This window comes from Malaclemys terrapin, chromosome 4 (assembly GCF_027887155.1).
Source record: "Malaclemys terrapin pileata isolate rMalTer1 chromosome 4, rMalTer1.hap1, whole genome shotgun sequence".
Classification (NCBI taxonomy): Eukaryota; Metazoa; Chordata; order Testudines; family Emydidae; genus Malaclemys; species Malaclemys terrapin.
In genome coordinates this window covers 2,661,182-2,672,636 of record NC_071508.1, presented here as the reverse complement: position 1 = coordinate 2,672,636, position 11,455 = coordinate 2,661,182, and the positions used below count along the sequence as shown (strand labels likewise).

The following is an 11,455-nucleotide window of genomic DNA, read 5'->3' as shown; positions in this document are numbered from 1 at the left end:
TACAGTACTTCCTTTTCTTTTAAACTTGCTGCCTATTAATTTCATTTGGTGACCCCTAGTTTTTGTATTATGAGGAGTAAACACTTTCTTATGTACTTTCTGTACACCAGTCATGATTTTATAGACCTCAATCATATCTCCCCTTAGCCGTCTCTTTTCCAAGCTGAAAAGTCCCAGTCTTATTAATCTCTCCTCATACAGAAGCCGTTCCATACTCCTCATCAGTTTTGTTGCTCTTTTCTGAACCTTTTCCAATATATCTGCTTTGAGACGGGGCGATCACATCTGCACACAGTATTCAAGATGTGGACGTACCATGGATTTATAAGGAGGCAAGATGATATTTTCTGTTCTTTATCTATCCCTTTCTTAATTATTCCCAGCATTCTGTTTGCTTTTTTCACTGCCGTTGCACATTGAATGGATGTTTCAGGTTACATCAGTGAGCAATGACCCCGGAGTACCCACCAAGCACTGAGATGCTTCCACCTCTGGGGAGGGGCAGCTGGGGAACAGGTGTGGGGTGACGTTGCACCAGGAGGGTTCGCCCGGCGCTGAGATGCAGCCGCTTCTGGGGCAGGGCAGCTGGGGGACAATCTTTGCACACAGAGGCACATACACCGATCGCACGAGAATCAAACCTTTTGCAAGACACGGGACATTTTAAAAAGTGCTTTGTTTATCCTTTTTATTACAAAATACAAGTCAGGCCACGTTACATTCAATCGCCAAGGCAACCGGGAAATGTCACTCCACATTGCAGTTTAGAGGTTAAGAATTAAAACAAAGAGCTGGGGCAAGAACCCAGGCGTCCTGATCCTCTGCCTGGTTAATGGGGAGAGCTAAAATCTGGCTCATGCTTCCGTCAGTCAGACCCAGCTTGGCTTGGCGGAGGGGCAAGGAGGTCAGAAACCCTTCCCTGGCTTGTCGTGGGGGGTTGGGTCAGTTGACACCCCCCCATCCGCACGGATCAGGGGGTGGGGTATGAGGGGGTGGGGTGGGCCAAGGGGCAGCCAAGGCCTGGGGGTGAGGCCCCCACTTGGTATGACGCAAGCAGTGTGAAAGGCCGTGCTAAGGCTGGGGGCTGATGGGGAGGGTGATGGAGGAGAGGCGCCAAGGACAGCAGTGGAGCAGGGGCTGATGGGAGTGGGGGGGAAGCAGGCGCAGGGGGGTGCAGAGCAAAGGTGCCAGCAGTGGGCCACGTGGAATGGCGCCCCTCCTGCCAGTCGGCTGGGGGATGGAGAGGGTCAATTGACGGGGGGACACGGGGTTTGAATGGGATCATGATTAAATACTGAGCCCCGGGGGGTTAAGGCACAAGAGACATGGGGAGGTCGGCCTCCCCTCGGAGCTGGGGAGAGAACCCAGGAGTCCTGACTCGCTGGGGGGGACAGGAGGCCTACCCCAGAAAAGCCACCGTGCTGCATTGGCACATATCTCACTGGCAGTATGAACAGAGACCGACCCCACCCTGCCCCCTAGAGGGAACCTCCTGTTAAGGCAGTGATGGGGCACTGTGAGCGGGGGAGATCGGAGGGCACCCCTCCTCCCCAGCAAACAGCGACCCATGGGCCTGGGACGCCCCAATACCCTAACTGGGGCATGGAGTCCCCCACCCTGAGGAGGGGAGTTGGGGAGAGCAGCAGGTACACAGGAAGTGGCACCATGAGACAGGAAGTGGGCACAGCTGGCGAGGGGGGCGGGGTACGGACCATACCACAGAGAGCAGGCCCGCCCGAGACAGGACATTGATGCCGGAGGGGAGGGGCCGGGACACAAAAAGGAAGTTGGCATTACTGTAACAGGAAGTAGAGACCGAGAGCAAGAGGCGGGGCCTACAGGAAGCTGATTTTCCCAAAACAGGAAGTAGATACTGGCAGGAGGGGTGATGAAACAGGAAGTGGGCTTGGCCAGGTAGAAGTGGGCTTAGAAGAAGTTGACTTGCTCAGTGCATGAAGTTAATGCTAGTGTGAGGGGCTTTGCCACGCAAAGTGGCACTGCCCAAAACAGGAAGAGGCTCAAAGGGGAGGGACAGAGCCACAGGAAGTGACATGGAGGATGAACCGTCAGCTCAAAATGCCACAAATTCACAGATCTCAGAAAATCAGAGGCTCTTCAGGGCGGATCTCACCCCAACCCCGAAGGCAAGAGATGCGAGGAGTTCATAGAAACCATTCTGGACGGGAGGGGGCTGGCTAGTGCTTAAAAAGCAGGATTTAAACCCGGTGTTCGCTCCGGCCGTCAGTGCATAAACCTCCCAGCAGGGGGCAGTGGTTCTGCTGGAAGACAGGGCCCTGTTCACGAATCCTGAAAGGCCGAGAATATAGCTGGGGTTACAAACTCAATATGGGCCTACCCAGCCCCAGCCTCCCCCATATCTACACCAGTGGTGCGTGCTGAGGGGTGACTACGCCCCACGGTACTTACCAGAAAGCCCCAGCCCCACAGCAGGGGGAGAGGGGGTGGAAACTGGACGCAGGACTAGCCGGTGGTGATGGCCACTCCGATGATAATCACAACGATGACGACGGCGACCGAAAGGCAGATGATGATCATGAACTTCTTCTGCCGAGCCACGCACAGAAGGGGAAAGTGTTAGCAGGCTTCCCACCTTCCACAGCTTAACCCACTAGACCCCACTCCCCTCCCAGAGCCAGCAAAAGAACCCAGGAGTCCTGGCTCCCAGTCAACAGTGAGGTGTTACAGAAAGTGGGATGTGGGTCCTTTCTCCTGGAGGGGCACTGGTTCTGATCCGGCTGCTAAGCCAGGGGTCGGGGGGTAAGACTGGTTTGCTCAGTAGGGCGGGAAGGGAACATCAGGGGACCCACCTTGCGGGCTTTCTTCTGGCTCTCCCTGGCCGAGCTGAGATGGACGTGTCCCTTCTTGACGTAATCCTCCGAGTCCAGGATGTTCTTCTCAATCCGGTCGATCATCTCCCCCTACAGCCCAGGGGAGAAGGAGGTAGTTGTGATACCCTCCGCTGGTCCAGGATTCGGGGAACAGGGAACAAGGGTGAGAGACAGGGAAGCATGAGGCGGTCGAGCTGAAACGAAGGGGAGATGGACAGGGCTATGGGAGGAATGGGGCAGCACCTACAGGAAGCGGCCCTTCCCCACACAGGAAGTGGCCATTGGCAGTGCGGGGCAGGGCACACAGGAAGTGGCCCTGCCTAAAACAGGAAGTGAATATTGGCTAGAGCGGGCAAGTGGAAGTGGTGGCTGGCAGGAGAGATGGGCCCACGGGAAGGAGCCAGCTGCCCAGAAGAGGGAAAGCTGTGCCCCCGGGAGGGGGGAGGGTTCTGGGCCCCCCCATACCTGCAGCTCCACCTCGATGGCGAGGTAGGTGAACATATCGTGCAGCTCCTGGATGCTACGCTCCAGCTTGAGGATCTCGTCATGCCGGGTCTCGATCTCATTCAGCGCCTGCTTGGTCACACGCGTGTCCTTCATGATCTGCCGGGGGAGGGGAAGGGGGGGTCAATACCCCAGCCTGGCCTGGACAGACCCCGCCCCCCCCCAATCGTTCCCACACACACACGCACACCCATCCCTGGCACTCACGTTAGAGACAAACACCTCCGTCTGGCCACTCTCCAGCATCTGCTCCAGCTCTTCGTCTGACACCACGCCTCCGCCGGCTGCCGAGAGAGTAAGGGGCTGGGTCGGCTCCCTTCCTTACTCACTAGACCCCGCTCCCCTCTCCTGACCCGGGTCTAGTGATGCAACCCGACCCCTAAGCCCAATGGCTCTATCAGGGGCCAGTCCTGCAGTGCTCTTGCCCCATGACAGAACGGATAAAGACACTGGCGGCTTGTGATCTTGTTAAGCTACCCTCGGAAGCTCAGACCCTTGGGAGTTCAGCCCTGACAAATGACATGTGGAAAGGTGAGCGTATCTGGCGATCTTAGGGCAAACGGAGCTGAAAAATCAGCCCGGACAGTTCCGAGATTTTCCCCAAACACACCCAGCCAAAATAGGCCCCATCCTCAGGTCTCAGCGCGTTGAATTCCCACACGGCAGCGCCTGACGAACATGGCCCCACCCCGAGCAAGGCGTAGTGCAGGGTTGTCCGGGTTTGAAAAGGACGCTTGCTGTCTGAGAAGATACGCGCCGAGCAAGGTCCTGGCTGGGTCAATGCTTGGATGAGAGATCTGTCAACAGACCCCACTCCCCTCCCAAGGAGAACCCAGGAGTCCTGGCTCCCAGCCCCCTCTGCTCTAACCCACTTGACCCCACTCCCCTCCCAGGGCCAGAGATAGAACCCAGGAGTCTCGACTCCCAGCCTCCCTCTCCCCTTCCCCCCGCTCTCACCCACCAGACCCCACTGCCCTTAGAATCTGGTGATAGAACCCAGGAATCCTGGCTCCCAGCCCCCCTGCTCTAATCCACTTGACCCTACACCCTTCCCAGATTTGGGGAGAGAACCCAGGAATCCTGGCTCCCAGCCCCCCTGCTCCAACCCTGGCCTCCCCAAGGTCATTGGAACAGGTTTATCAACCACCGATTGCCCTGCATGGATTTGACCCATGAATTCCATCCCCCCTGGCTGTTATCCTTGCTGCAGACCTAAAGGAGGTGCTCCATTGGCTGGCAGCAGCAGTAGGCAATTAACCCATATCGATGAGCCACTAAAGGGGCACGTTCACTCTACAGGTTACATCCCAGGCCCCTCCCTAGGGATTGGGGGCAGGACTGTCTGGCCAACGCAGAATTCCAGTCGGGGATCTGCTCGGTCAGAGGGGCAGGACCCCTTGACCAATCCAGAGTCCAGGGTGATGTTCTGGACTGGCCGTGAGGCAGGATCTATGGCTCTAGACCGTCCTAGGGGCAGGATCCGGGGGGACGGAGGGAAAGCCCCCAGGCTAGGCCCAGAGCCGGCACTCACTGATCTGCAGCTGCCGGTGGATTCGCTCCACGTTGCGGTCCCGGTACTGCGACTGGATGCTGTTGCACTTGTTGATCAGCTCCAGGAACTGCTGGGACAGGATGCCGTGCTGGGAACGGGGAGGAGGGGGTTAATCGCGGCTCCTGGGCCCAGACACACTCCCCCCCCCCCTTCACACACCCCTCACCTGGGTTCTCTTCATCCGGGTGTTGATGGCGTTTCTGTTTTCGTCCTCCTCACCCTTCTTGGGCTCGATGGCTGGGGAGAGACTGGAGTTGATGGAGAGAACCCAGGAATCCGGGTTTCCAGCCCTGCCCCCACCCCACCTCCACTCCACTCCCCTCCCAGAGCTGGGGACAGAACCCAGGAGTCTGGGCTCCCAGCCCCCCCAATCTCACTCACTTTTCAGGCGGCTCCGAATGTCTTTGGCCAGGTCCTTGATCTCCTCACGCAGTCTCTGCAGATCTCGCTTCATGCCTGGGGCAGATTTGTGTGTGTGTGTGGGGGGGGGGGGCAGAGATGTCAGATGTCAGCCGAGCCCCCCACCCGCCCAGGGACAATCCCAACCCCATCCCCAGATCTTTAAGGGGTCCTTAAGCCAAGCCTAGACCCATCCACTCCTGAGGGGAAGTTCAAGAGCCCCCTCCCCAAGAATGATCTAGGCAAAGCCCTCCACTCCCCAATGCTACCCAAAGAGCCCCCCTTCGCCTACCCCACCTATTCCCTCCCCCCGACCACCCCACATATTCCACCCACCAAACTGCTCCCCGCACACCACCCCCCATGCCAACCATACCTTTTCCAGACCTTCTCCATACATCGCCTCATGTTCCACCACCACCCCCAGATTCCCTATGCCCGCAGACCGCCCCATAAGCCTGGTCACATGCCCCTCCACATCTCCCCTTGTGTTCCCCTCTCAAACTTCCCCAAAGCCCCTTTCCCATCCTCCCCAACCCACCCTCCCAGTTCCCCTCTTCCCCCTCCACTCAACCAGACCCCCACAATACCCCACCTCACCTCCAGCTTCCTAACCCTGCCCCACACTTCCTCCCGAAAGCCCTCCCTTCCCAACACTGCCCCATACTCCTCCCTGGGACCCCCCCTGCCCCAACCCAGACCACCCCCACTCTGCAGGGGACCCACAAACCATGCCCCTCTCTCCCAACCCAACCCTGCCACAGGGACCCAGAACTTGGCACACGCCATGCATGATGCCATGTTACAAGCCACATGGGGGCTGGAAGGATTCCTGCACCCCAGCCGTGCACCCCTCCCCCCCAAGCTTACTGTCCTCCGGCAGCGGGGTGGCCAGAATCGTGGTCTGATGCTTTTCCAGATCCTTCACCTTCCCCTCCAGGGTCTTCAGCGCCTCACGGATCCCCCGGGCCTGCAGGAGCGGAAAATAGACAGAGATGAGACCACCCCGCAGCCCAGAGCAGCCACTCCCGTGCCCTGGTGATGGATCAGAGCCAGCGCCCCCTAGAGGGGAAAGGCCCCGTGTCCCATTCCCCACCCCTCTGGGCCAGCCAGTCCCCCACTCTGGGACTGTACTGAAGTCGATGCCCTCTGGAGCACAGAGGTTGTGTTACCGTCTGGAAGAACTCGTCCTCCGGCTCCCCTTCATCCTTGAACTTGGCCGATCCTGGCTTCACGACCAGGACCATCCGCTCGGCCTCCTCACTGTCTGAGCTCCCATCATCCTGTGGGGAGGGGGACATCAGGCACCATACACAGACCCCCACTCTGCAGCCAGCTCCATCCTTCACACCTCACCCATCCCCCTCTGCTCCCCCTCCCCTTCTTCCTGCCCCAGCCCCTATCAACACCCCACCCCAACCCCTGCCCTTCCACACACACACCCCCAACCCAATCAGGGTGGATAAAAATTAATGATTTTTTTTTAATTTAAATTGAATTTTTTTGATAAAATACTTCTTGAGGAAAAAACCTATCTAAAGATAGTTTTAATTAAGATACATCTTTGAGCTATAATGTCTCATCATGGAATAGGGATTATAAATTCTAATTCTATAGTAGGAGACAATATATTCATGTCATGTTTAAGAGAAGTTTTGTAAATGAGTTCCAATAGTTCATGGATTAGGGATCCAATCTTATGGGGTTCCACGGGCTTCTGTAGAGATTATTTGGGTTAATCTTTCTATCTACCCAATGGGACGCAGTGCTCAGTCTAGAAGATACCAGCAGAGATGCTTAGTTTTGCAGTTCTCAAACTGTGGATTTACGTCTCCAGAGGTAACAGGCTTGTTAACAGCAAAAATGATTTTAAATAAATAAATAATATATAGAGGCGAGACATAACAGACCTCAACCTTATTGTCCCTCTGCAAATGTGTGTACACAGAGTCAATCTCTTACCTCTCTCTAAAAGTGCAAAGTTTCAGAAAGTTCAATGAATAGAAGATTGTTGGGGGCGGAATAGATCTGGACAAGGAGAAGAAGTCTGGAGATAAATGTGAGAAGGGAGGGACAGGCAGCAGAAACAAAAGTGAAACTGTTTGAGCAGCATATTCCAGAAGTCTTGAGGTCTTTCTGAGTGTAGCCTTCATTGATTTGAGACCTACCATACCATTCTTTCTCTAGAAGGGAAAACCTATAATGGCAGCAGGCCGTAAGAGAGACCCAGTTTGGGTCTCATCTATCTCGGAGTTGTGAAGAATAAGTATTGAGGTTATAACTACCAACAAGAATGCACTTGTATGTAGAAATCCATGATTAAATCGAGTCTTCCTGACTAGTGATTTAAATCAAATCCACCCTGACCCAGTGCCCAACACTTTCCACACTCCCCCACTATATGTGCTCCACCCCAATCATAGAATATCAGGGTTGGAAGGGACCTCAGGAGGTCATCTAGTCCAACCCCCTGCTCAAAGCAGGACCAATCCCCAGACAGATTTTTGCCCCAGATCCCTAAATGGCCCCCTCAAGGATTGAACTCACAACCCTAGCAGGGACAAAGCAGAGACTTGAACCTGGGTTTCCCACATCCCTGGTACATACCCTAATCACTGGGCTACTCCCCGCCACCCACTCTGCCCCTCTTCCACTGGACGCGCCTCAGCCCCAATCTCCCTGCCCAATATCTGTGCCCTCTCCCCAACCTTCTCTTTGCTCCTCCTATTCCCTCTCCCCCACACCAATCCTCATGCCATCAATTCACTGGCTCCAGGTCCATGTCCTGGCCCCATCCCCACTCCCTCTAACCCCAGCTATGCTAAAACCATTAACGCAGCAGCTGGGGAGCTCAGCGGGGGCGCTCTCCCCTTGCAATCAGTGTAGGCTCCCTGGCTCTGTCGCAGATGCTCTGTGCGATTTGGACACGGGACTGCGTCTTTGGGCCTCAGTCTCCCCGTGTGTAAAATGGGGAGAATGATCCTGCCTTTGTCTGTTCGGACAGTGAGCTTTTCAGGGTGGGGACTACCTCTTTCCATGTCTATGCAGCGCCTGGCGCAACGGAGGCCCAGATTTTGGTTGGAAGAGAGGGGGTCTGTGCAGCGCCCAGCGCCACGGGGCATCTCCAGGGTTTGGTGGGGGCTGGGGAGGGAGCTCCCCCTGGACACCGACTCCATGGAGAGACATTAACCCTTCGCCTGCTCTACGGGGGGGGGGGTGGGGGTGTCATATCTCTCCCAAAGACAGGCAACCCAGAAGGCCAGATACCAGAGTGAGGGGCACGGACAGAGGGAGACGGGGCTGGGGAAAGAGCGGAGGAGGGAGGGACCTCCCTGGGGACAACAGCCCAGCGGAGAGGGAACCAGAGGAGGGGAACAGCCTGGGGGGAGGGGACGGGAATTCCCGGGGGGGGGGCGAGAAGGCCTGGGGATGAATGGGGGAGCGGGGGGGGGGGGGGAAATGGGGGGCAGGGACTCCCAGGGGGAACAGCCTAGGGTACAGGGGGAGCAGAGGGAGGAGGGAACCACAGGGGAGAGGAACAGCCTGGGGGGGGGGGAGGGGAACTCCCTGTGGGGGAAGAGCCCGGGGGTGAATGGGTGGAGCAGAGGGAGGAGGGAACCAGAGGGGGGAAGAGCCCAGGGGTGAGTGGGCGGAGCAGTGGGGCAGGGAATGGGGGGAGGGACTCCCAGGGGGAACAGCCTGGGGGAGGGGGGAGCAGAGGGTGGAGGTAACCAGGGGGGGGGGGGGATCAGCCTGGGGGGAGGGGAACTCCCTGGAGGGGGGAAGAGCCCGGGGGGAGGGAACCAGAGGGGGGAACAGCCTGGGAGGAGGGGCCAGGGAGGGGAACTCCCGGGGGGAACAGCCCGGGGGGAGGGGACCGGGGAGGGGAACAGCCCGCGGGAGCGGGAGGAGCAGAGGGGGCTCGCTGGGGGGAACAGCCCAGGAGGGAGGGGAGCGGGGGGAGGGGGTTCCCTGTAGGGAACAGCCGGGGGGGGGGCTCTCACCTCTCTGAGTTCCTGCGTTCGATCCCTCATGGTCATTCCCAGCCGCAGCCCCGCCCCTTCAGCCCGCCCCAGATGGAACTCTCCCGCGCCGCTCTGCGCATGCGTTTGGCACCTCCCCGCGAGCCGCACCGGAAGTAACTCCGCCCCGAGCGGAAGGTGCCCTGTTGCGTGTCTGGCACCAGCCCTGCAGGGGCGGCGGGAGGACCGGAAGTCGATGACCCCAAGGAGGGAAGCGCCGCGACCGGAAGTTAGATCGCCCCGACCGGATATCGCCCCATGCCCCGGAGTCTCCGCCCCGGAAGTTGCTCTGCCCTGACCGGAAGTTTCCCTGCGGGCTCAGCTACACGTCGCCGTGCCCTTAGCTCTGCTGGCGCGGTTGCCCGCCCGAGGGACACCATAAAGATCCAGGGGCGGACAGACAGTCCCTTCGCCTCTGGTCCTCCCAGATCTCTGTGTCCCCGCTCCGCTCAGCCGCTGATATGGCCCCCAAACTAGAGCGTGCAGCCCCACCCCATAGTGACACGCACAGCCCCAGAGAGACCTACCATAGAGTTGACCAAGTCAAGAGAGACCAGAGCGTCACCCTGTCAACTCCAGGGCAGCGGGCGGGCGGGCTGGCTGGCTCAGGGAGGGGGGAGAATGGGATGTGGGGCCTTTCCCCGTACACTGAAAGTGGATCAATACAGAGACAATTAGCCTGACCCCAGACCAAGGAAGACACACAAATTTGTGAAGTGGCCTAGTGGGGAGAGCACTAGACTTGGACTCAGGAAACCTGGGCTCTTTTCCCAGCTCTACCACTGGCCTTCTGTGTTACCTTGGGCAAGTCACTTCCTCTCCCCGTGCCTCAGTTTCCCCTTCTGTAAAGTGGGGATAATGACTCTGATCTAGAGTGAGACAAGGTGGTGCTGGTCTGGGAAAATCCACCTATCAATATTGCACATACCCAATGAGTTGATGAACATTATTAGGTGTATTATGGTAGTACTTAGTAGATTTGGCACGGGTCAAACAGGGAGTCAGTGGCAGAGCTAGGGATAAAACCCAGGAGTCCTGACTCAAAATCCCGTGCATTAATTACAGGATCTGTGATGCCTTCCTTACGGCAGCTGGCTGGAGGATCGTCCTGGATCCATGCCATGTGCCAAATCCACATGCCCAACTTCCTCTTTGACGTTGGCAGGCAAATCCCAGGGTATTGCTTTCGGTAGCAGGGCATTGGCTGCTGCTCTTCTCCTCTCTGTGACTGAATGCCCATGCTGCTTCCTTGGCACTTTCCCTGCCTGTCTCTCTCCACAATGAGTCAGGGCTAGAAATTATCCTGGCGGGAACCAGAATGAATTAATTCATCCCGTCAAGACCAAACAGCAAAGCCAAGGGGACAGAGCAAGGCACAGTCCTCAGTCCCAACCTGCAGCCCCTGCTATCCCAGCCCTGGCGTCCTCCTGCCCCACACTCAGCTGGTGCCCTTCCATCCTGCCCTGCAACCCCCTGCTATCCCAGCCCTGGGTTCCTTCACCTCAGCCCTGCTGGTGCCCCTAAATCCTGACCCACAGACCACTGCTTTCCCAGCCCCGGGGTCTTACACACACACAGCTCTGTCAGTGCCCCTAAGCCCCAAACCACAGGCCTCAACTAAACCTGGCTGCAAACCCACCATGGTTATTTCTGACTCCCTCCAAAATCATCGGTTTAACCCCACTTCCTAAGGATGAATGCCAAGTGAGTCAGCCCTAATTTGGCTCCTCCCCTTCTGAGCCCCGGCCCCCTCCCATGCTGACTCACCCCTTGAATGCATGGCCATAAACTAGCTGCCTTGATTACCTGACACAGTCCAGCATGACTCACATGCCATAGCTACTGCTTCCGGTAAAAAACGGGCTGTTGAGAAAAATCACCAGATAAAGTCATCCATTTATCATTCTTATCTATTAGGTGTACTAAGGTAGCCCTGCTGACCTTGCCAGAGATCAGGGTCCCTGTGGTGCCAGGTGCTGCACAGACACAGAGTGAAAGACGGACTCTACTGCAAGAGGCCATGTCTACACTAGATCTTAGGTCGGCCAAACTCTTCTCGCTCAGGGGTGTGAAAAAAACACCCCACTGAGTAATATATTTTGCTGGCATAAGCACTTGTGTACAAAACG

General features: G+C 57.1%; 1 protein-coding gene across 1 annotated transcript; it reads right to left on the bottom strand.

The window, feature by feature from the left end:
- Positions 1 to 671: 671 nt before the first annotated feature.
- Positions 672 to 9,388, bottom strand: STX4 (syntaxin 4). Its single transcript, XM_054026281.1, has 11 exons — positions 9,309 to 9,388; positions 6,477 to 6,587; positions 6,175 to 6,274; positions 5,287 to 5,361; positions 5,072 to 5,142; positions 4,885 to 4,993; positions 3,561 to 3,637; positions 3,315 to 3,452; positions 2,829 to 2,939; positions 2,428 to 2,565; positions 672 to 2,307 (listed from the first exon to the last, which is right to left on the bottom strand). The coding sequence occupies exons 1-10, from the start codon at positions 9,342 to 9,344 to the stop codon at positions 2,482 to 2,484; spliced, it is 912 nt and encodes a 303-aa protein (XP_053882256.1). The 5' UTR covers positions 9,345 to 9,388; the 3' UTR covers positions 672 to 2,307; positions 2,428 to 2,481.
- Positions 9,389 to 11,455: the final 2,067 nt, after the last annotated feature.

What these genes read in the sequence shown, in the direction of transcription:
- STX4 (XM_054026281.1), bottom strand. Translation starts at nt 9,344, where the DNA reads ATGACCATGAGGGATCGAACGCAGGAACTCAGAGAG. An exon ending in AGGACGAGTTCTTCCAGACG is followed by an intron (nt 6,275 to 6,476) that starts GTAACACAACCT and finishes CCGCTCCTGCAG; the next exon opens with GCCCGGGGGATCCGTGAGGC. An exon ending in CCACCGGCAGCTGCAGATCA is followed by an intron (nt 3,638 to 4,884) that starts GTGAGTGCCGGC and finishes CTCTCTCGGCAG; the next exon opens with CCGGCGGAGGCGTGGTGTCA.